Source organism: Cottoperca gobio, chromosome 18 (assembly GCF_900634415.1).
Source record: "Cottoperca gobio chromosome 18, fCotGob3.1, whole genome shotgun sequence".
Classification (NCBI taxonomy): domain Eukaryota; kingdom Metazoa; phylum Chordata; class Actinopteri; order Perciformes; family Bovichtidae; genus Cottoperca; species Cottoperca gobio.
This window is the reverse complement of record NC_041372.1, coordinates 11,497,435-11,521,795: the sequence shown is the minus strand read 5'-3', so window position 1 is coordinate 11,521,795 and position 24,361 is coordinate 11,497,435. Positions and strand designations below refer to the sequence as shown.

Genomic DNA, 24,361 nt, shown 5'->3' with positions numbered 1-24,361 from the left:
CCCACTTCCTGTAAGAGCAACAAAGGGCATGTAATGGTATTTTATGCTTTAATAAAAATGTGAGAATAGTTTACACACATACATTGGGACAATCACATCAATAGTTTTTACACATCATACAAGTATATATAGCAGCATACGTTTAATACTGTTGAGTCTCTATATGAAAAAATACAGCTTTATTTTACAAAATGGTTCTTGCTTTGCCTTTGCAGAGAGATGAGAATGAATGGTTTGTGTCGGTTACCTATACAAGAATTCCCTTCATAAGACGATTCACATGGTGCTGAATGGAAACTTTAAAAGTGATAGTATCCTGATTTCCTCTTCCTGGAAAAGAAGGAGAAACGGTATTCAGTCTGTGGCCCCTAAAAGAAAAAGTTGACTATACACAGAATATGACAAAGTGCATTGAAGAACCCATGAGGAATTAAATTGGACTTTTAATTAAGAGTCATAATGTCCCTAGTGAGGCACGGAGGTTAAGGATTTTCCATTCTCACTAATATGTTTTGCAAACTGTCTCAAGTGATTTCCCAGGATGCTTTTCGACAATGCCCAGAAACCTTCTAACATGCACACTCGTATCCAAGTTGCACCCTGGTTTTGGTTTGTGATAGGAAGTTCACATGGCACAAAAGGAAGCCTGGTTTATAATTTCCCTGTATACATGATTCAGACATTATCCAGGTTTCGGCTTCTCCATTTCATCACCACAAGAGTGACGATGCTTATTCTTTGCACTTAGGGCTCAAAGTTTCTGGAAACATCTTGGCAGAAGCACCACCCACAAAGTGCATCACTAGTAGATGCTTAATGGATAATAGCTGCAGAACATCATTCACTTTAATGCCTGTAATAATTCTGAGCAAGCAGACGAGAGCATTTCCAGTTGATAGATTCATTACTTTGTGGAAGAACCGCTGATAAAGATGCTCTTGGTTGATGACTCGTATGAAACCACGGGACATCCCGTGAAGCTTTTTTGTTTAGTTTCTAAATCAACCCACAGATTGATTCTGCATGTGCGTGTTCTTTTTCTCTTGTTTCAGTCGAGTTGGTATTTGTTTTTGTTTTCTCAGTGTTTGTAAGCTGTTTAGCAATATATATATATATATATATATTTAAATAAAAGCCATTGCAATTGTATGTTTATCCAAAACCCAATAAACAAAGTAAAAGATCTCAGTTTTCACTTTTGAAGAACTTTTTAAACATCTCTTAATCACCTGGAGCAGTCGTGTCCGCTCCACCCTGGACTGCAGTGACATCTGTTCGGCCTGATGCATCTGCCTCCATTCAGACAAGGTGCTGAACACACAGCTGTAGATATGGCACACACACACACACACACACATTTTACATACAAACATGTTATTGTTAGTGTATTGTGCCATTTATGCACCCAGTAGGTGCGCCTTGAGATTGCTTTTAGAAAGGCGCTTTACAAATACAATTTATTATTATTATTATTATTATTATTATGATATACATAACAGTCTCAACAGGTAAAACCCTCAGTGACTAACGCATGACCTCACCACTGTGACAGCGTGTGCCGGTCCATCCGGAGGGACACTCGCACTGGTAGGGTGCCACGCAGCGGCCTCCATTCAGGCACGGCAGGATGCAGATAGCTGTTATTAAAAACAGGAGGAAAAATTGAATCTCTATGCAATATTAAATAAATCAATAATATCAATACCAATCTCTTTCAAATGAATGACATTGTTTTGGTGATTTTTGTTCCTGTAACGTGAGCAAGAGGCACAAGGTATATAAACTGTCTGACAGCGCTTTGTTGACGTGCAGAGAATGAATGACAACTCTCTCAATGTCTCCGCTGAAAACAACCTTTCAGCCCATTATCTCCGACCCTCTTTGTGCACCATTGTCTGCTAAAACCTGCTTAGCAAGCTGGTTATATTCCCGTGTGGTAGTGAGTGTTTGAAACACACTCAGGATCATGCAACCCATGTATCAACAGAGTTCAATGATTAAATACTTACGCTCCTCACACAGGCGGCCCATCCATCCCTCGGGGCAGGAGCAAGTGTTGGGCCGCTGGCACACACCCCCGTTCTGGCAGTGCAACCAACACACCGCTGAGGGGGAGGACACACACACACACACACACACGTGTTTTAATACTTCACATACAGTAGACGATCTACACAGGAGAGCAAGATATTCAATCCCTGTCCAGTGACATAAGAGGAAACAAACGTTTCAACAACCTCATGCAACAAAGGCAGCATTAACAAACTGCACATTAAATTGCTCAGTACAATTTATCCCCCCAATTTCTATATGTGTGTGTTTCTGTGTGCACGTGTAGACAGGAACGTGCACAAACTCAGCAGCTGTTGAGGAAAGGCCAGCCTGGATCCAGACCCTTGTTTTCAACATGTAAAACGTGCATTTGAATTTCATGTCACGTGTGATCTGCTGTAGTTTCTCTTTCTTTTGAACTCTGCAGCGGACGAAGAAGCTCATGAATAAGAAGCTCTGATGTGTTATCTGGACCCATGTTAGTACATCGTGTCTGTGATGTTCATTGCTTTCTACTTTTTCTATGATGAACCCAATTCCCCTCTCCCTGCTGCCCCACGTATTGCAGGGATTTTCAACCATGCCGTTTTGCAGAGGGAGAGTAATTCCACTACTTTGAACTACTTCAGGTGAGAGATTGATCTATTTCTCACTGTAAGAGTATTTTTCTTCCATTAATGGGGCTGGATCCAGGCTTTAGAAATTACTCATATGTGAATATCACATTCATGTGGAACATGTCGTCCACCGCCAGACAGGAGTACGCACAGAAGCAAAGCTATGTACTGTTATAGAAGGAGGAAGCAGACTCCCATCTACTGTAGTGCCCAGTACAACCCCACTTCAAAACATCCAAACTATGCCTTCAACTGGGAAGGAGGAAAGACAACGTGCTTCACATTCTTCCACATACTGTTCACATGCAACTGGTGTAAACCCAGCAGACGAAGGCAGGAGGGGACAGAGAGAGCAGGCACAGACACGTTAATAACCTCCAGTCATCTGTTGGGGTTGAGCAGGAGCAGTCTATAGAATAATGTAAAAGTGGAGAAGCAGCACGGCGTCATGTTGCTAAAGGGACAGTCAGAGGAAGCAGGAAGTATCCTGGGAAAGGAGGGAAACCCCCGGCTGTTAAACACAGAGGTGTGTTCTCTCTACCTCTGCATGTGGGAGGCGGCGTCCAGGTGCCATTCTCCAGACACCTGCTCCTTCCAACGCCCTCCATGACGTAGCCGCCAAAACACGAGTACGCCGCCACGTCCCCGAACTGGAACACTGCCCCCCGCACCACCCCATTGGCCACGTGGAGGGGGGGACCACAGGACACCCCTGCACAACAGCCCAGATGGAACGACCCACGAGTTACTCACTACACATGTTCCGTCTCCTCTTTCTCAATGAATGGCTGCCACTTGGCCTTTAATGGCTGGCCTTAAAAGTGGATGAGCATATCAATCTTGTTTGAGCAAAGAGGAAAGTTTACAAAATAAGAGAAGCAACTTACAGTACTGTACAAAAGCACCTTATTAACTTAATCTTTTCTTAACTTGTCAGGGGTGTTGGCCTGAGGCCTCCCATTGGATGAAAACAAGATTGTCATTTGAAATGACCTGTGAAGACAGTGGATTTCATGCAAAGTATCCAAATGTGTCGGATACTTCAGCTGTGTGGCTCCACAATCGGTGAATTTAGGGCCAAAACAGGACTAAAAGGATTACGGTGAACATGCATACAGGAGAATAAACACCATGCAAATAGAATAAAAGAACCATAGCAACGTGAGCATAATTGTTTTGCATATTCAGGACAAATGCACACAAGAAAGATCAGAGGATTATCGGACAAAGGTTGCCATAGAAGCTGCAGAGGAGCCCATAATTAGTCCATCGTACAGGACACCGACACAGTGTTTGATACAGACCCGCTTGTTTTGATAAAAGCTCCGTGAGAGACAGACAACAACAGAGAGAAATTATACTTCAGCCATCGGGCAGATTTAAACCAGCAGCCATGCAAGTGTAGAGAAGTGTTTGGCACAAAACAAGCATGCAGAGGTGTGCAAATATAAAATACTCGTGAATTATGACACAATTTGCTAGTTTGAGTACATATTGACTTCCTAATAATTACATTTGATTGATTTCCCCCAAAGAAAATACATACTTTCACACACAGAGCTGACGGGGCTCCAGGTCTGGTCTGGCCTGCAGGTGATGGTGCCGCTGCCTCTGACCTGCTGACCTTTGGGACAGGGGATGCGGACTGACTGTCCAACATGAAACTCCTGCCGTGACCCGTTCCTGCTGTCCTCCCTCCAGCCTGGAGGAGCCGGGCAAGACTTAGCTGTAAGGAACAGAAACGAAGGATTGTGGACTAATTAAGGTCGTTATCCAGCTGACACACTGTATCTGTTGAGACAGATTGAAGATATACATTCTCTATTTCTAATATATGTGTGACATTAAATCTAAACATTAAGTTAAACACTGAAAACATCTTTAGATGAGATCTAATCCAGTGAGACACCACCCCAGACATTTAAAGACACACTTTGGTCACACCTTACACGTTTCGCAAAGACAGTATTCATTGCAGGGTACTCTCTTCCTTTGACTCAGTCTATAAACAAGTACGAACAGCTCCCACTAACACTTTGTTACAGGCTATGTTGTGAAACAAGATGACAACACTCAGTGATGATCCAAACTGAGTGAAGTGTGCGCTCGCACTGTGTTGCAAACGTTTGCAAAATGCACAGGAGTTTGTGTAAAAGTAACGGCTGCAACAATAATTGCGTTGACAAGGTGTAAAGGAAGAAGCCCAAGAGGAAGCGCCACAGTGGTGTGTAGTAATACATGCATTAATTCATATGACATCAGTTAACCCTGTGTTTTGTATGCCGTGTAACTGTCCGTCAGTGTTTCTGTGCGTGTCTCTCACGTTGGCAGGTGGGGAAAGTGGAGCTCCAGGTGCTGCCCCCCATACACACCACCAGAGAATCTCCCACCAGGCTGTAGCCTTTATCACACTGGAACTGGACAGCGCGTCCCGTGTTCAGGTTGTGCTCTTGCACTCTACCGTACAGCATCTTTGTCGGGCTGTCGCAGCCTTTGGCCACTGACGAGAGAGAAGAAGATGGAGATTGTGGTTTTACAGATAAGTTCAATGATAACATTTACAGACAAAGGAGCGTAAAGGAACATGTGTCAGTTTCTCTAGTTTTAAATATACCTTCACATGTAGGTGCTGGCAGGCTCCACGTGCCGTTGGCTAGACAGACGAGAGTCTTTGAGCCGACCAGCTGCAGGTCGGCATTACATACATAGCTGGCATTGTGTAGGTAAGTGTCTCCTGTCGTCTGGACATTTGCATGTTGCACTGTGGGAGGAGGCCCGCAGGATTGTGCTGAGGAGACAAGCATAAACAACATGCCATAGGTGTAAGTATGTGTAACATGTACTCAGGGTTACACCCTCCACACAAAAGGTGCTGCCTTGAGACACAGCTCTGATCATAGTCTACCCTTCATACAAGGTGTTGTCCTCTGTCTTTCGTCAGTCATGAAACATTCCTACAAACATGTGCATTTTTGTGCAAATAGACAATATTTGTGAGGTGTCCTGTCTTTGTGGTGTGTTCCATGTTTTACTCACGAGACATTACCACAATAGGATTAAATACATTCCCTGGTCTGATTGTATAAACAAACCTACCAACACACACTGGTTGGGTGCCACTCCATGTTCTGTCCCCCTGGCAGGTCTGAACAGAGTCTCCCTGTGACAAGAAGACACAAGAACAGCAGAGGAAACACAAAAGTTAAGGTCCATGATCTTGGTTTTTGAAACAAATACACTTTAAAAAAATGTATTTCTTTACAAAATTGTCCAACTGCTATTACAATCAGCAGTTTGCCCTCTTTGTGTGTGTCTTCCGGTGTAATAAAAGGCACCAGCATTCAAATTGCAGAGGCTATGTTATCAGTGTATAGAGTGACTCAGCTCGTTCTGTTTGCTCTGTAACTGCACACTCGTATTGACTGCTGAGGAGAAATCATGTGACTTTCTGTAATCTGATTGTCGACCATTAGCTCAGCCTATTATGTTAAGCACATTGCTGGAGAGGAGAGTACGTCCTCTGTTGTATTACAGGGGACGAGTTACCAAAAGCTGACTTTTTGAAGGGACTATCCTATAAAAATCACGTTTTTAGTTTGGAAAACATGGAAAAATATATATTCTTAAGGTTGAACTAAGTTACACAGCAAAGCAAGAATGTTTTCCAGTACAGCTGTGTGTTTGCTCGTCTTTGTGACGATCACTGTGTTCATTTGAGGTGAGGTAACCCCTATTCCATGCTTTCTAATCTTAGCTGCTAAACGACTAAAACGCTACAAAAAGAAACTTGGCCTAGTACCTTCATGTCAAAGCCGGGCAGGCATAAGTACATGACAAAGTCTCCATAGTTGTAGCTGTCCCCTTCGGTGACACCGTCAAGAAGAGGAGGGGGTTTCTTACACAGTACCAGCTCGCAGGAAACTGAGGAGATGCTTGGAGCCCAGCTTCCACCCGGCTGATTACACAATACAACAGACAGGACAAGAAAGGAAAGCACTTCATTATTCATGCTTTCTTAATGATATGATCGGTGGAAAAGAGAATGTGTGCAAAGTGGTCATTGCAAACCCATAATGGCTACGTCTCTGGATCCCAGTGACGAGGCACAATACAGTCATTCAGTCTGTAACAGCAAGCTGACACATTTCTGCATTCCTCTAACGCTCTCGCCAGAGTTTTATTGCCAGAATAACGTTTTTTAAGAAAGAGCGAGCAGGAGCAGCTTGTTAATCATTATTAAACCAGTTAGTCATGTTAAGATTAAGGCTCTGAGAGACTTAGACAATAATTGACCAACATGTTTCCTACCTGACACTCAGCTAATGTTGACCCCTGCAGGTGGAGACCAGGAGGGCAGATGAGGGTGATGGTGCCCCCGACAGGAGTGAGCTCCTTCCCAGTGATTACCAGATGGGGGATGGAGAAGTTGGTGGGTAGTAGGCAGGGGGCGGGGCTGCACCGAATGCTGTGTTTGGACCAGGTACCGTCACTCTGGCAGGAGAGAGAGGCTGTCTGTGTGGCTAAATTGTACCCATCCTCACACCTGGAGAGCAAAAGGGAAACACATGGAAATACTTACTGTTTAACACAAAGCAGTTTGTCTTTAAGAACATTGCACAGGCACTGTTGTGGTTATTGTCCATCAGAAATGGCAGAAAAATAAGGTATAAGTAATAATTAAAGTATTTTTTTACCTGTATGTGATCTGGTTTGGGAAGGTGAACATGTCTCCACTTGTCGCCACTTGAGCATGGGCTACAGTTGGAGGCTTTCCACAGCTCATTGGCTCACAGCTGATTCTGGGTTCCCCCCACCTGCCGTCACTCCCACAGGAGAGGTGTTGGTGCCCCTTTAACTGGTAGCCGGGCCGACACTTGTAGACAACCGTGTCTGGGAAGGTGGCAATTCCGCCCTGCAGGACAGCGTTAGGGACTGTAGGCGGGGCGACACTGCACCTTCCCCGGCCACACACAGGCACACCGGGGCTCCACACCCCTCCCTTCTCACACACCGCCTGAGGGGGACCCAGCAGCTTGTAGCCGGCGTCACACTGGAAGTGCACTCGGTCTCCGCAGGCGTGGTCGTGTCCAAGAACAACCCCGAATTTCACCACAGGGAGGGCACAGACGCAGGGCCGACACTGAGGCACCGTGCCCACCCAGAAGCCTTGAGCAGAGCACCGCAGGAGGGGATACCCGACTACTTCATAGCCATCGAAGCAGACGTACTCCACCATGTCATCGTAGTTGAAGCTGGTGCCGTTCAGGAAGCCGTGACTGATGTCCTCAGGTGGATCACAGCTTATGATGTCACAGCGAGGTGCAAGTTTGTCCCAAAGTCCATCTGACTGACAAATACGTACTGGACCTCCGTTAAGTGTGTATCCCTCATCACATTCATAAGTTACCTTGCTGTTGAAGCCAAACTCTGACCCCAACACACGCCCATTGGGGATTGGTGAAGGTTGGCTACAGCGGCCAGGTACACAGGTAGGAGACTCATGGCTCCAGGTGCCATCAACCTGACAAACACTGATAGATTTCCCTTGTAAGAGGAAACCATACTGACAGCTCAGTTCTATCTCATTATTATAGCTGTACTCTTCTCCTTTAAATGTAATATCACTGGGGACTTTAGGGGGACCGCAAGATACTGGCTCACAATAAGGCTTCTCTCCATTCCACTTCCCATCTGCTCGGCAGGTGATCGTGTCACTACCTTTCAGGACAAATCCAGGACTACACTCATAGTGCAAGACCTCAGGATACACAAAATCACCGCCGTGAACTGTGCCATTAGCAAAAGCACCTGGGTCGCCACAGGACACAGGCCGACAAACTGGGGCGTCATTAGTCCACAGTCGAGCTGATACACATTGTCTCACGGGCTCCCCGTCCAGCTCATATCCGTCCTCACAAGTATACTTGACCATACTGCCGAGGGAGCTATCAGTCACATTCACCCAGCCGTGCTCTGGACGGGGTGGTGTTTCACACTCTGCTGGGACACAAGACGGTGCAGTGCCATTCCAGCCTCCGTCCTCCTGACAAACCAACCTGGCGGGGACTGTGAGGTCGTAACCTTTGTGGCAACGGTACTCGATAAAGGTCCCATAAAGGAAGCTTAAGTCCATAGGTGAGGCCAATGTTCCAGTGTCTGTAGCATAAGAGCTTCCTACCAAATGCGTCACCCTAACATATTCCCCAAAGTCAATGTGAGGAGGCAGGCCGCAGTCCGAGGGCACGCAGACAGGAACAGAAGAAGACCAGCCAAACTCCTCACAGGTCAAATGATCTTGGCCTACTAGCTGGAATCCAGGAAAGCAGCTGTAGAAAATGGTAACCCCAAAACTGTGATCCTGGCCCTCTACAAATCCATTTCCAATAGGTTGGGGTGGGGTGCATGATATCTGCACACATGCAGGTGGCTCGATGTCCCACTCCCCACTGGCCAGGCACTTCAGAGTCTCAGGGCCTTGAAGGCGATAACCACGACGGCAGGAGTATGTGGCACTGTGACCAAACTGGAGTTTTGTATAAACGACTTTTCCATTGACTATCCGTTTAGGGATTGAGCATTCAATTGGGCGGCAAGAAGGCACCCCTCCAATCCAAAGTCCCTTCTCTCCACAAAGGACGGTGGAATTTCCCACTAAATTATATCCAGTCTTACAGCTGTAAAGGGCTTTACTGAGGTACATCAGACCCTGGACGTCAACAATACTATTAGAAATCTCCACAGGCTGAGGGCATTCAACTGGGATACACTCTGGGTAAGGATTGCTCCACTGCCCACTGGCTAAACAGGACACAGAGCTTTCTTTTCTTAACGTAAAGCCATCCATGCATGTGTAACTCACCACGGAGCCGAAAGGGAATGGGGGAGAGGACGAGGAAGGGCCACCAAAAGACACTTCAGGCAGTGGTCCGCAAAACACCTGCTTACACACTGGAAAGGTGTCGTTCCACTCCTGGGACGGGGTGCAGCGGAGGATCCGGGCCCCCTCGAGGACGTAGCCATCCTCGCAGGATAATTCTACTGTTCCAGATTCAGAGTCCAGGCCCTTCAGGACCAGATGATTCTCCTCCAGCGGCGGCTCTGGACACTGCACCGGTGTGCAGCGAGGACGCCTGGACTTATCCCACCTTCCGTACTTCAGACAGGTCCAGGTGGCATCCCCTACCAGCTCGTAACCCTCATCACAGACATACTGCACCTTTCGGCCCACCTGGAAATCAGACCCCCTGTAATGTCCGTGGACGATGTTCGGAGGAGGGTCGCAGGTCAAAAGGACACAGGTGGGAGGGTCATTGTTGGACCAATGGCGGTTGGCTTGGCATATTCGCTCTGGACGACCAACCAGTCTGTATCCTGCATTACAGGCGTACGTCACCTTGCTGTTGAAGGTGAATCGCCCTCTGACCTATAGTGCAATAAACAAAGGGACATATTATTAAAGATGTTTACAACCAATTTGAAATACGAACATAAAAAACAGGAGTCTCATATATAGCGAAGAAATTAATAAATAATTTGAAAACAGTAGCTAAAATAGAGACAAAGTCCAGTATGTGGCTGACCTGGATGTATCCATTCCTGAGTGAAGGAGGGGGAGAGCAGGTAACAGGTACACAGGTAGGCAGAGCTCCTCCCCACTCTCCATTGGCCTTGCAGGTCCTCCTCTTCTCCCCTCGGATCAGGAAGCCTTTATCGCAGCTGTACGCCACCACAGCTCCAAAATTATAGTTTGTTCCGCTCACATAGCCCCGATCAATGCTCTCAGGCTTGGAGCACCTCACCGGCACACAAACAATATCATATGGTGAAGGCTCCCACTCTCCTCCCATCCGACATCTCAGTGTGGCTGTGGTGTTGAGCATGAAGCCCTCCTCACATTTATAGCTCACTTCAGTGTTGCTGGCGTATTTGGGTTTGTTGACCGAATCTAAAATAGCATGGGGTAGTTCAGGCGGACGTAGGCAGAAGTTTGCGATGCAGCGAGGGGCCTCCGTGCCATCAGGGGGCGCCCACACACCCTGAGCGTTACACACCATCTTAGAGTTGTTGCCAGCAGTGTATCCGTCAGTGCAGTAGTAGTTGGCAGTGTCTCCAAACAGCTGGTGGCTCTCATAGGGCTCGGCGTGGTCTATTGCTGGCGGTGGCCCACAGGAGCGGGGGACGCACTGAGCAGAGCTGTCACTCCATTGGCCACTTGGCAGACATTCCCTGGTCTCTGGGCCAATCAGAGTGTAGCTGTGGAGGAAGCCAGAAGTCAACATTTGTATTTAGTTCTAACATGTTTCAATTTCAATTGACAAAACAGCATAATAAGTGAGTAGACTTCAACCACATTTACCCTTCTTTGCAGACATAGTGCACCTTGTTTCCCAGTTCAAAGTTCTCTCCTACGGTCACGGCGTCTCTCAGGGCTGGAGGCTCGCTGCACAGGATGTTCACACAGCGGGGGACAGGCCGGCTCCACTCCCCTGTCGCTTCACACACCACTTCCATGGATCCCTGTGGTCTTCGCAGCAACACACAGTACTTAGTTTACACACACACACACTACTGCAATCAGGACAACAAATAAATGGTCAAACAAATCAAAACTGGTGACATGTTACACATTTACACAGAGGCCTTATACAGAGTTCATAATGTTATAATGTTCATAGAGGTTATACTGAACAGTGCAGCTGACTTTATCCATACCTGTATCCCTCAGCACAGGTATATGTGACAGTGGACTGGTATGTAATCGTGTTGAGGGTGTAGTCGGCGTTCTCTACAGTTGGAGGCCCTCCGCAGGTCACCGGGTGGCACACAGGCGGCGTCCCGCTCCACCTCAGACTAGTGAGACACTGGAACTCATAAGGGATCTGAGGCAGGAAGCCATTCATACAGCTGAGGAGAAGGGAGACAGACACAGAGGTAACTAATAAACTACAAGCTTGTTTCAACATTGACACATTTCTAACACCCTTTTGTAATATTTCCCACGGTGGTCATTACAACATGGTGTTGTAGGGGATGCAAATGATACCTGAAAGTCACCTTGCTTCCATAGGTGAAGTTGCTTCCCTTCATGATGGAGTTCTCTGGGGCAGATGGCGTCGGGCAGGAGAGGGCTACAGTGCAACATCACAGAGATGATTAGTAACAGTTTCATTTTAATATTCCACACGAAAACATACTAAATGCTATGTGTGGCTATCTTTTTGTCTTCAGAGCCTCTATACACATTTCTATGAGGAGAGAGTGAACTGTCAGGGTTATTGATGAAATGTAATTAGATTTTGGCGAAGACTTCTTCTCGGATTAATGCCACATTACATTTTACAGTGATAGGATAAAAGAGGCACACAGGAAAGTGTTTAAATGGATAGAAGCCAAAGAGGTGCGAGTGAGAAGCATTAGTAAATGAAGGGGAGACCTAATTAAAGGTCTACCAGCCAATACTCATCACACTGCTGCACATGCACTCCTTAATAACAACAATGGAAGATGGAAATGTTCCACCTCATGCAATGAAGCAACTGAAATTGTGTGCGCTTGCAGAAAACCTCAATGCTGTCGCCACATATTGAACCATTGGTGTGCCCTCTAAAGCAACAACATCAATCATTTAAACTTCTGTTATTGTTGCCTGCAACACAAAAGGAGAACATCTCGCAGCTGCTTTATATATTTCGTGGACGTGACAGAGTTGTACAGTCTGCAGCCACAGAGTATGTCACTTCCACTTTCACTATGAGGAAGAATGGCCTGAAGCCAAAATGGAGGTGCTGCAGTTATCCAGGCAGCTGCATATATAATCACCCTTTTACAGCACATTGCATAATGTAATATTTGTGAAAAGTGTACAAGTGTCTACAGGTTTGTACTTTTGTGCGTGTAGGTCTATACAATATCTCAATTTGTTTCCTCTTTGTTCACTTTCATTTACTTAATAACTTGGTTTTGCGCCAGGCTCGTAACAGTGTGTCGTGTGTGTTTCCTGAAGTGTATCAGTACTTCTGCTATCTGCATCATAATGAAAGTGTGTTACTCAGATCCTTTTTGGCTCCAATAGCTGGAAGCTTTGATGAGGAAACTCTTTATCACACAGAATAAAGAGGACTTTATTGTCCATAATAGTAATGAATCCCTTTCCATTGAGCTGCTCAACATGTGTATATCCATGTTTTATGTTAGCCTGACCTCAACCTATAACATTCATGGTGCATTAAATGTATATAGCCATTATGTTTGGTGAAATGCATGAAATATATTTATATCAAGTAGTTTATCTCACCCTAATACACGTAAAGGATAAGGCAATATTCTATAGTTTCTTATTGCCATCAAATAAAATAAATAAAGACATTTTGTTGACTTCAGAATATGAATCACTTATATCACTTATAGCACAGCTGCTGCACCGTGCTGGCAGGACCACTCAACCCCTCACCGCTGCAGTATGGGATTGGATCGTCCCAGCTTCCTGTCTCCAGACAGTGGAGGCGAGACGAGCCGATCAGCTCATAGCCGTTCTCGCAGCCAAAAACAACCTCGCCGCCCATCAGAAAGTTGCTGCCGTCTCTGTGACCGAATTCTGGAGACCCTGGGTTCACACACTTCACTGGCGCTGGTGGGAAGACAAACACACACACACACAACAAATGGGTTTAAATACGGACAGGTAAAATGCACTTTCCCTAACATCAATGCTTGTGGACCTGCGTCTTGTTACCGGTGCAGTTTTTGCCGTCTCCACTGTACGGGTGGGTACAGGTGCAGGTGTAGGAGCCGTCTGTGTTCTGACAACTAGCGTGTTCATCGCAGTCAGATCCCAGAGCACACTCATCCACATCTGGACACACACAAAGAAGAATGCATACAAACACATAACACAGATATTTTGTACCTTGTAAATCTTTCCAACAGGATTTGTCTTTCCAATATATCGTTGAAAAACAATGTTATGTAATGAAGTACCGAGACAGGCTGGTGGGTTTCCTCCCCACTTGGCACTGTTGGTGCAGTGCACCTTGGCGTCTCCCAGCAGGTAGAAGCCAGCGTTACACTGATAGACCACAGAGCTGCTGGCATGGAAGTCCGTCCCCTGAAACAGGCCGTTCTCCAGAGGTCGCGGAGGCCCACAGGACACTCCTGCAACACACAGAGGACAGAGCAATTATTGAGGAACTCACTCCTACAGGCGCTCTATCTCTATTATGTTTTGGGTATGTAAAATGAACAGTACGCTATATCCATCTCCTGTAAGTGGAATACAGCAGAATGTTTTAAATATATTTCAGTTTTGGATTTTAGACAACATATGGTAGGATATTACTCATTTAAAATTCAAATCAGAGAGCAGTTTGTGTCTCCGCCTTACGTTCACAGCTGGGCAGAGGTTGGCTCCACTCTCCTTTATTTTGGCACTGCAGCACGGGCTCCCCCAGCAGGTAGAAGCCGGGATCACAGGACAGCTGGACCTGGGCCCCAGGGCTCACCTCCACAGTGGAGGCGTGCAGGTGGGGCACTGCGTTCTCCAGCTTGGGGCAATCTGGAGAGACAAGGTCATACAAATCAAGTTGGGACATAATGACGTCCCCAATATCTGTTCCAACTACAATCACAACTATGCAACAAGAGGCAGCTCTACAAATTTGCTCTTACTAGCACAGAACACGCTGCTGAGGTTGACTTTGACTCGCCCCACCACCCCGCTGAGGAAGTCTGGCCAGGCGAGGACGTTCCCTCTGTGGGTCACATGGGAGGCTGGACAGCTGCTGGCCAGGACCTTTATCTACAGTACAGATGAGGGGAAGATCAGTTGGTAAAACATTGAATAAAAGAAATCAGAATCACACACATATTCCTGTTTCATGAAGGTGTTACATGTTGGAAACACCAAACACTACATCTACCTGTTGAGGTGTGAGAACACGATCCCAGATGTTGAGCTGGCTCATGGAGCCGACAAAGGATTCGACAGGGTTGAAGCCCTCGCCCCTCTGATCCTGATCCTGACCTAATACCAGCGCTCCACCACCTACAGGACACATGTTAAAGGTCAAAGGTTAACCACAACCCACTGAGAAATTATAAAATAATGTGAACATCTTGTAAATTTGTTCTGAAACAAAGACAACAATGTTTTATTGAAGACATTGAGCTCATTATTACTGGATGTTAAAAACGACAGTTATGGCAGAAAGGTGACGAGGTCGAGGATAGCACTACACCTGGGATAACGGTGCCGACTGACAGGCCTTTGCCTCCGTCTGAGGGCTTCCCGTTGATGTAGATTCTCCAGTCACCATCCCAGCTCCTCCAAGACACCCCGATGTGGTACCATTGACCCGTGTTCACTGCAGGACAGTCCGTGATCCGCTCCTTGCCATTCACATACAGCACCCACCTGTAGGGAGGGAGGGGAAATTGTTTCATAGGGAAGAAAGAAAGCCTTAGGAGAGGTAAATAATTAAGCATAAAGGTACTTTTTTTATTCCTTTAAAAGGAAAGATACAAACGGGAAACAGTGCGTGTGCATTTATATTCTCTGAGTACATCACTGACCCGTTGTAGTCTATGAGAAGGAAAGCGTTGTCGCTGCCCTCCACAGCGTAGGACACAGGTGTGCCATAATTGGTGGTGTCCGATGACCTCATCCAAAAGGTGCAGGTGATCTCTGTCAGCGCCGGCATCCCTCCATCCATCATTACGTAACCATGGATACCGGACACCTCAAAGTCCAGGTTGAAGGCAGAGCTCATCTCTGATTGGACAGAAAAGCATTCACATTGATTTGATTAAATTATTGCCGTTACTGCTTTTTTTTTACACGACTGTTCTCTAGAGTTGCCATGGTGATGTGTCAGCTGTCCTATAGTACCTGTCTCACACCTGGTTCCGTTGAACCCAGGGAGGCAGCGACAGGTGTAGGAGCCCAGACCATCCAGGCAGCTGGCCCCGTTCACACAGGGGTTAGGATCGCACTCGTCCACGTCCACCTCACACAGGCGGCCACGGTAACCCTCCACACACTGACACCTGAGAGAGGGGAGGAAGACACGCTACATCAGCACAGGTAAACACATCGTGAAGCACATTTGTCTTCCTTATTGACTTTATCTCGTTAGTCTTTACATTTCTATGACCTGAAAAAGGACAGACTTACATCATAACACGTATGAAGAGGACTATTAGGGTGTTACAAATGCTTCTTCTCATCAGAATAGTAATTACCTGAAATTGTTAACAGCATCCAGACACGAGCCTCCATTCAGACAGGGGGCGCTGTAACATTCATCAACGTTGACCTCGCAGCGATCCCCCGAGAAGCCAACGACACAATTACAAGTGTAGCCACTCGTCAAGTCATTACACACACCTTCGTTCAGACAGGGGCTGGAGAGGCACTCGTTTATTTCCAGCTCACAACGAGAGCCTGCGGAAATGTGAAAAAGACAAGAAAGAAAACAACTGCATTTTCAAATCACTAACTTAAATATTATACATATAAGTTTAAGGTATGACTACAGAATGAAGTTCAACCATCATGTCAGTCCTGTCATCTAACCTGTGAAGCCGCCGGCACAGCTGCAGGTGAACTTGTTGACCTCGTCCACACACACACCTTCATTCAGACAGGGAGAGGAGACACACTCGTTCACCTCCGCCTCACACAGAGAGCCTGAGTCAAACAGAGATAGAAGGTAAGCAGACAGCTGAGATACAGTACAGTATGTGATTAAACAATAGCGACTTATGGCTAGTAAAATCATTACGTGTCCTGTCGGCAAGTCAAGCTTAGACAACATGAGGTCTTTGCACATTAAAAGCTCATCCTTTGGAGGCATGACATGCTGATGTTTCCTCAATGTTCCCTTACCTAAAAAGCCAGGCTTGCACTGACACTGGAAGTCTCCCATCCCGTCCTTACACAGGCCTCCATTCTGGCATGGAGTAGAGTCACAATCATCTATGTCAATCTCACACTTGGCACCTGGGAGAGAAATATCACAGGCGCTGTCAAACACTCGTCATAACAAAGTCACATACAACACAACTGTGGTTGCAACAAATGTCAACGCTCAAGCGAGAGTTACAGCTGGGCATTGTCCACATATATAGGACCATTTATAACATGCAAACCACTCATCTTATTAAAGTTGTTAATACATAAACACCACACCGGGTGAATCTGAATCTGGTTTACCTGTGAACCCAGCCATGCAGGTGCAGACGTATCCCGCCCCGACTTCCTCACATGTCCCCTTATTTTGACAGGGATTCAGGAAGCACTCGTGGAAAACCTGCAGGAACAGCCAATCAGATCAGTCTGTCATGTTTTTGTCTTTGATTGATCACTGGGTGGTTCAGTTTCTCTATATTAATACTTTAAAAGTATCCTGCAGTTAGTTTTACAGATTTATCATCAAATATCTGTCCAATAAGTTCTTTCCTTCAATGATGTCGTCATTATCGGTCTCTTTACGTAACGGGAAAGCTGAAAGCTCTAATCGTCGGACACAAATTCATCCTCCTGTATGAATATGAGTTAGATATTGTTTAACTATACGAGTTCAATTGATCAAATACATTTTTGGACACAGAAAACCTTTTAATTTGTAATTATTCCACAATAAATGTATTATTAAGAGGTACTGCTATCATCATCACCGGGTCAGTTGTAGTTTGCTTATTTGTATCTATGATATCTAGATTTTGGTCATTTGAGACCTACAATGATGACAAGATAAAGACTGACCTGACTGCTGGCTTGGTAGGCCTCACTGATCTCCACCTCTGGAGCCGCGGTCACACTCTCCTCTTTTGGAAGAAAACTTGAGCCAAAACCTGATGATGACACCCAGAGAAAAAACAGGCAATGTAAGTTCAGACGAGTGGGAAAAACACAGCAAGGATCTTTCCTCTCGCTACCAGACTCGCAGACGGTTGTGATCCGTCTGAACAAAAGCCTGTATTCTTATTGAATACTGGCAGCATGTCCTAACCACTGTTCATTCCCACACTTCAGGCATGCAGTGTTGCTCATTTCCAATAGCAATAAAAGTCATTTTATTTCCATTTCCCCTCCCCCTGACCCGTGCCGTAATTCCTTTTCCAATTGGATCGAGCTGTCACAACACAGATCGGACTGCACACAACTGGAGCGATGGCAGCGAGCTCTGAAACTGTAGAAGAGCTGTCGCACAGCGCGGCTGACACTGAACAGATCTATATAATTTGCTCTCTGCTGACTTCACTTGGCATGTCCTGCAGAATGTATCATAAGTCATTTTACATGCCAACTCAAGCAGAATGGTGTAGAAATAGAAATATGCCAACATCTGCATGGGCTTTGTAAAACTAAATAATCTTGGTCCCGATACATTTTTAAGTAGGCAATGCAGACACTTACTGGAGCAGTGCTGTATGGTGTTTGCCCCGGTAACGGTGGTGGTTCCATAGAAGGGACAGGAGAGGCAGAAGGAGCGGCCGTGATCAGGCTGGTAGTAATCTCTGGGACACGGGTAACAGGGAACCAGACCGGTACGGGAGAAATGGCCGGCCGAGCAGGGGACTGCAGGAGTGGAGAACAGAGGAGATCAGAGGAGAGAAAAGACCAAGTTTTTTTTAAATTAAAGGTTATTTTTTTTGTATTTTAACCGGGAAATTCAGGTAGCAGAAGTTTCCAGATTTATCATCCAACTTTAAAGGGTATTCATATGAAATTTCCAAGTCGGAATTGTCCTTTCAGATTTAATTGCACGTGAATACTAACGGACGTATTTATGTGTAGAAGCTGGAATTATATTTGTTTTTGTTACCTAGCAGCGTTTTGAATTACTTAAGAATGATCAAAGCTTTTCAAAGTAGAAATAGGCTCGAGTTGATAGGACATTAAGGGAGTGCCCTCCACACTGTCACACTGCATCACCTCCACACTCGAGCTCGTCCACTGCTCCTCTGGTGACAGTCGAGGTCTCGTCAGGACAGACGAGACACTCCCTGGCGCCAAAACCAGACTGGAAGTGACCCAGCGGGCATGATTCGCAGATCTCCAACCCATTCAGAGAGTTACTACCAGGCTTACACTGCCCTGCAGACACATTCCAACCACAACATCATGAGCAAAACCAACATCAGGACATGTATGAAGTTAAGCACTATTGTATCCTGCGTAAGAGGTCATTCTTATACATGTTTATTATCACAATGTACCAGATACCATCTTAGCTATTTGCAAATGCAGTTTGTGCTTCAGTAAGGCTGAGGTCTGGCTGTGTTAACGATCATACCTTTGCACTCTGCGACGCTGCGGGAGTGCAGGTAGGCCGTGGAGGTTTCCTCAGGGCAGGACTTACACTCCAGCTGACCCTCCTGGTCCTGGTAGGAGCCCAGCCAGCAGCTCTCACACTCGTTATATTCCAGAGAGAAGTATGTTCCCCACCGGACATTGGACTGCACACACAATTAGGGATTTATTGATGAACATAAAACTTTTATAGCAGTATTAGATTTTCATAAAATCCCAGGTATTTCGGTGATTAAATGAGTTTAGGCGGGTGTATCCTGCTTTCACTCACCGCACATCCTGCCTTTGAGCACTGAGCCCCGGCCTGCAGAACAGAGAGGGCTTCTTGCTCTCTAGAGATTTTGGATCGGCTACAATCATCTCCGAGGACACGTGGAAACTGGACAGCGGCTGCTTGGCCAGCGTTCGCTTCAGACGATTGGTCAGTTGCTCCAGGGTCCGCAGGAGTCTCTTCTGATTGGCCACCTCTATTGAGTCGTTCCTCGACAGGGGCAGAGGGATGCTTGCTGGGAGAATGGACAAAGTTTAAAAGGACAGATAACCAACAACTGATGGTATTGAATATAAAAAACATAGATATAAAATGAGTATTAAACACAGCAAAGGTCAATAAACACGCAGCAAATCACATTTAATTTACCTGTGATGTTGAAAAAGATCTGGATCTTTTGGTCTCGGGTGGGTCCTGTGATTTTCCGGTGCCTCTTCGTGCGGTGGTGAGGTTGTATGCTGCTGTCTTGCTGCTGCTTGGCGAGCTGCCGGGTGCCTGTGGCAAAGCCTGAGTCAAAGTAGGCATAGTCCTGGGCGCCTTGAGGACCCCAGCTGTTGCTCCAACCCCCTGGTGCTGATGAAGGGAAAGGACAATGAGCTAAGATGATGCTTCTGTTAAAATATATGTGGGATGTTTAGTGACGGTGGATTTGTGCACGTCAATCCTACCGATAGAAAATCCGTTCTCGTAGTCGTAGTTGTACTCGAGACAGTGAGCCTTTGACATCACCTCTAGCTTGCAGATGACATCACCGCTGCTACAAATGTTGGGGAGCTGTAGAGAAGAAGGAGAAAAGGCGACATGTATTTCGGAGTTGATTTACAGCAGATCAGTGCGTACGTGTGTGTAGTTATCCTCACCATGCCTCCCAGTTTGGTGTTGAACTCCCCAGTAAATGACTTGACCAGGTCCACATCGTCACAGCGAGATGCTTTGAACAGCATCTCAAAGGGTTTGAGCCCGTTGTTTGCCACTCGTTCACTGGGGAAGACAAAAAGGGTTTTATACAGCGCAGTCCTGAAAATGATGCATGATGTGCACATACAGGTATTAATATACCGTAATAAAGAAGTACCTAGGTGCACACATTAAGGTTGTACTGCAGTGTAGACATTAGATAAGTAAATATTTAAAGGATAAGGGACACACTTACCTGAGCAGTCTGGTCTGTTCGCAGAGTAGGGGCGGCTCCCACACATCCGTTGTAAGCACATAAGTAGGTGTGCACTGCATCCTGAGTGAAGCTGTAGCCGTCTTTACAATGAAGAGTGCAGTTAACGCCCTCCTCTTCTTCAGAGCAGATGAAACTCTCCATTCACTGGGACATACGGCTGGTCACAGGTCGTCCCTGGGCACACACACAGATTATAATGTGGGAGAATACTGTTTTAGGTATACAGTTCAAACATACTGAATATAATTCAGAGATGTAACATATTAACACAAATGACATGAGGAGTAAAAGTTATTTTAAAAGCCCCGATGTGGTCTGTCAGCTGTGTACCTCGCACAGTGGCCGTGATGTTGCAGGTTGCGGCTGTTTCCTGCCGCGTCGGTAGCTGTGTACTGGACCAGAGTTTCTCCTACTGGGAACACAGAGCCTGGAGTATGGCTGCTGGTCACTGTGAGGCGACCACCTGAGAGAGGAACACACATTACAAAAGTGTTGCTTAGAGACATACAGTACATTTAAAACATGTTCATTAGAATAATATTATACATTTACATTACATTTATTCCCTATTGGCTGGTGAGCATTACTCTTGAAGTGTTACTTGCCAATATAATTACAGCGGTTAAACCTATTGTGTCTTACTCCAGTTAACCTGCAGAGGGCAGTCTTGACCTTACTCCATCTTCCAGGACTAAATGAGTCACTCTTAGTAAACCATAGGCGTTATGTTAAACAATGATATGTTGACATGGGAGTGATGCGTCTGGGCAGAGATGGAGAGATGGAAAATTGCTATAGTCTGTGAAGAGAGTGATGGATCGAGCCCTTGGAGAGACAGCTGTGAAGAGTGTATGAGTGTGAGTTTGCATGTGTGAGAGATGCAGACAAGACTTTAAAAAAACAAAAAGAAACGTAGGAAAACTGAGTGATTGACCTTTTGTTTCCCTCCAAGTCCATTAAGAGTAGCAAAGTCGTTTCGGACGGGCTGACACACGTCTGGCCTGCTGGAGTCTGGTGTCTCCCCTTATATATAGCCCGTGTGTGTGTGTGTGTGTGCGTTTGTAAGTGTGTTTATGCGTGTGTCTACCGAGTCACAACTATATATAGCGCTTGGCCATCAGGGTGTGGGCCTGGAAAAACAAAACACTGACGTCGAAGCAGCGCTGGTCTGACGTTGTGCGGCCCGAAGCACCCGCAGCATCAGCCTGTTATTACAGTGCATGTGTGTGAGACGAGTGTGTGTTTGATGGGGGGGTTGCACCTCCACAGACAGGTGGGGAGTGAGCACGCTGGGTCTCGGGAAAGAGAGGTTTGGAGGCCTGTGTTGTGTATGCGTCCATGCCTGCATACATTTCTGTACACACACACACAACCACACACACAAACGCATATATGAGCGGTGTTATGTTATTCATGTGCGTGTGTGGTGTACTGTATATGGAGCCAGAGCCAGTGAATTACATGGAACCGGCTGTGGGCTGGAACTCTGAAGAAGTCTGGTTTGTTGTCTGTCACCACCACGTCTGTTTGGGTACAGCTAGATTGCCAGGAGAAAGTCAGCCAGCTCTACGATATTTAGTCTATTTGAGTGGCCTTGATGCACTCCTTTGTAGCAACGTAGTGAGCGCAGCCGGCTGAACAGAGAGACGAACAGGCTGCGTATTAAATCCTCACAGCCAGTATGTACCTTCTGACCTCTTGAACTGCGCTTGAACAAGAAAAAGAGCACCCGTTTTTTCATTGTGCGTTGGATAAAAGCGATTCAGATAGATTGAGATAGAGACTAGGAGGAGATCATTTATTAACAACCGCTTCAAACCTTTGATAGATTCAGGAGGCAAATGTGGCGGCAGTAAAACATGAGATAACCCTAGAGTGCTACTCTATAAAGATCTGCCTTCACATGTTTAATATTGCCTACTTATTTAGTATAAATACGGTTATTAACTGTAAACATGTGCAGTGGAAGGGTGTTTCATCCAGGGCACCTCAAGGTTGTTTGGTCCGGTCTGAATCAGGTGTTTGTGCTCTACATTTACAGAACAATGTGCTGAAGTGGGAAGTAACTAAGCACTGTACATAGTATTTATTACTTCCAATAAGTGCTGATGTGTATTTTGATTTATTTCACTATGTTTCAGACCAAAGTAGTGTACCTTTACCTCCATCTTCTGGCTGTGAATGGGGAACTAAATGAATATTTTGCGTGTGTGTAATGCTGGTTAAGTAATGTGTGTGAGCAAAAACACCTGTTTCTCTTCGCTGAATCTGCCCGTTTGAACATTAATGGCATTAACAGACACGGTTACAACTTCATCGGTCCATAAGTCCCATTCTCTCTCCATCTCTCTTTTAAAAACAGATGCACAAATGAGACGTTCGTGCACACAATTACGATCCATCCTTTCACCATTGGACCATATGTCCTGTGTCTCTCAAGATTAATCACACAGACACACACACACACACACACACACACACACACACACAAAGCCCTCTCCTGATCTCCTTTTTCCAGTCACCCAACGGAAAAGATCCTGTTTAACCATCATCAGTGGAGGAAGAGGGTGGAGCGGAGTGGAACAGAGGAGCAAAAGAATAAACCATCTCCGGAGCTGCCGTCTGAGAACGGCAACCAGACATACCTGAGTTGTCGGAAAACTGTGGCACCTCCCAAACGACCGCCGTCTCCGTGTCTGTGGCCTGGACTGTGGGCGGCGACCTGCACCTGTCAATCACTGGGGGCTCCGTATCTAGAACGGGATATAAGGTTGTTAACGACCAGATGGAGAACACACAATAAAAACAGCACATTGGTGAACATTAAACATATCGATAGCAGTCAATCAGCAACGGCAAAGCTAACTGTAAAAGCATGAACATGCACATAAACACACAATTGCTCCCAAGACTGGAATAGATTACAGCAGCTAGAGAAACACAGAGTGCTACACTGCAGCAGTACAGAGTGTCAGAGGGCACAAGTTAAACACATGTCTCTAATAAAGAAACTACAACGTTCCCCCACCATAATAACATATGGAAATGTTCACGGCTACCATGCTTGAGGTTTTTCCCCCGCGACTGCTGTGATTATCGAGCGGTTGACACGGTACACCCCTGTTTTTCGCTCTCTGCGGTAACCCTGTTTGGCACCTGCTGGGGGTGGGTGGACTCCCTTACCGGTGAGTACGTCAATTAAATCACAGTTTTTCACTGAACGACAGGAATAAGCTGCAGCACAGAGGTAAGGGAGAAGCAGAGCCTGTCCTGTCATTGAGAGGCCACTGGTTTGAACCTCACAAAAGGTGAGTGTCCAAAAGCTGAAAACTGACTAAGTTGTGCCGTGCAATTATGTCTAATTATGTAAAAAGTAGACTCTTTACCCACAGTGGCTAATTTAACTGTCTCAATGCAATTTGTCTTGCCCTTACATGTGACAGTTCTGTTATTTTCTAGTATTTCTGTCGCCTTCGGTTGACGTTCACTCTGAAAATACACGGTTGCCGTTGACTTCTAAGACTAAACACAGGTTGCTTATTGTCATCAATTTGTGATTTACTAAAAAAAATGGGGATGATTGTGGAAATGTGCGTCTTTTAATCCGTTTTGAAGTGGACCACAAGGGAGAGATTGTGGTACAAGATCAACAATCTTGTATCTTAACGCTTGAATTACAATCTGTCAGCACTTCAATGGACGAAAATAAATGTACATCATTCTTCTGAAACGTTTCGTATACAAAGACGCTCAGCTGTGTGTACTTAAGCCAGCATTGAGACAAAACAATAGATAGAAAGCCAAAACGCTGATGTCACTGTTATTAGAGAGACGCCTCGACTCAGTCAGATGAGACGTCTTGATGTCTTTAAAGTCTCTATCTGTAGACGTGCGTAATTAATGGCATAAATTGTCATATGCATGTTTTGAGTGAC

At 45.8% G+C, this 24,361-nt stretch overlaps 1 protein-coding gene across 1 annotated transcript in view; it reads right to left on the bottom strand.

Annotated features, from left to right (window-relative positions):
• Positions 1-34: 34 nt before the first annotated feature.
• The window catches only part of LOC115024000 (sushi, von Willebrand factor type A, EGF and pentraxin domain-containing protein 1-like), a 25,243-nt gene continuing 916 nt past the window's right edge, over positions 35-24,361 (bottom strand). Inside the window, 41 exon segments of the mRNA XM_029455374.1 lie at positions 35-330; positions 1,230-1,323; positions 1,542-1,637; positions 2,010-2,105; positions 3,211-3,381; positions 4,216-4,395; positions 4,993-5,169; positions 5,284-5,457; positions 5,766-5,829; positions 6,469-6,624; positions 6,978-7,212; positions 7,364-10,092; positions 10,250-10,922; positions 11,026-11,193; positions 11,382-11,573; positions 11,713-11,797; positions 13,120-13,296; positions 13,402-13,521; positions 13,647-13,820; positions 14,050-14,220; positions 14,334-14,463; positions 14,585-14,709; positions 14,903-15,078; positions 15,237-15,435; positions 15,553-15,710; positions 15,906-16,107; positions 16,240-16,353; positions 16,552-16,665; positions 16,879-16,975; positions 17,431-17,519; positions 18,085-18,246; positions 18,604-18,765; positions 18,965-19,112; positions 19,114-19,127; positions 19,253-19,280; positions 19,282-19,487; positions 19,622-19,825; positions 19,921-20,026; positions 20,113-20,233; positions 20,757-20,889; positions 23,072-23,179. Of these exon segments, the coding sequence (XP_029311234.1) occupies positions 300-330; positions 1,230-1,323; positions 1,542-1,637; positions 2,010-2,105; positions 3,211-3,381; positions 4,216-4,395; positions 4,993-5,169; positions 5,284-5,457; positions 5,766-5,829; positions 6,469-6,624; positions 6,978-7,212; positions 7,364-10,092; positions 10,250-10,922; positions 11,026-11,193; positions 11,382-11,573; positions 11,713-11,797; positions 13,120-13,296; positions 13,402-13,521; positions 13,647-13,820; positions 14,050-14,220; positions 14,334-14,463; positions 14,585-14,709; positions 14,903-15,078; positions 15,237-15,435; positions 15,553-15,710; positions 15,906-16,107; positions 16,240-16,353; positions 16,552-16,665; positions 16,879-16,975; positions 17,431-17,519; positions 18,085-18,246; positions 18,604-18,765; positions 18,965-19,112; positions 19,114-19,127; positions 19,253-19,280; positions 19,282-19,487; positions 19,622-19,825; positions 19,921-20,026; positions 20,113-20,233; positions 20,757-20,889; positions 23,072-23,179 (8,759 nt within the window). The 3' untranslated portion in view covers positions 35-299.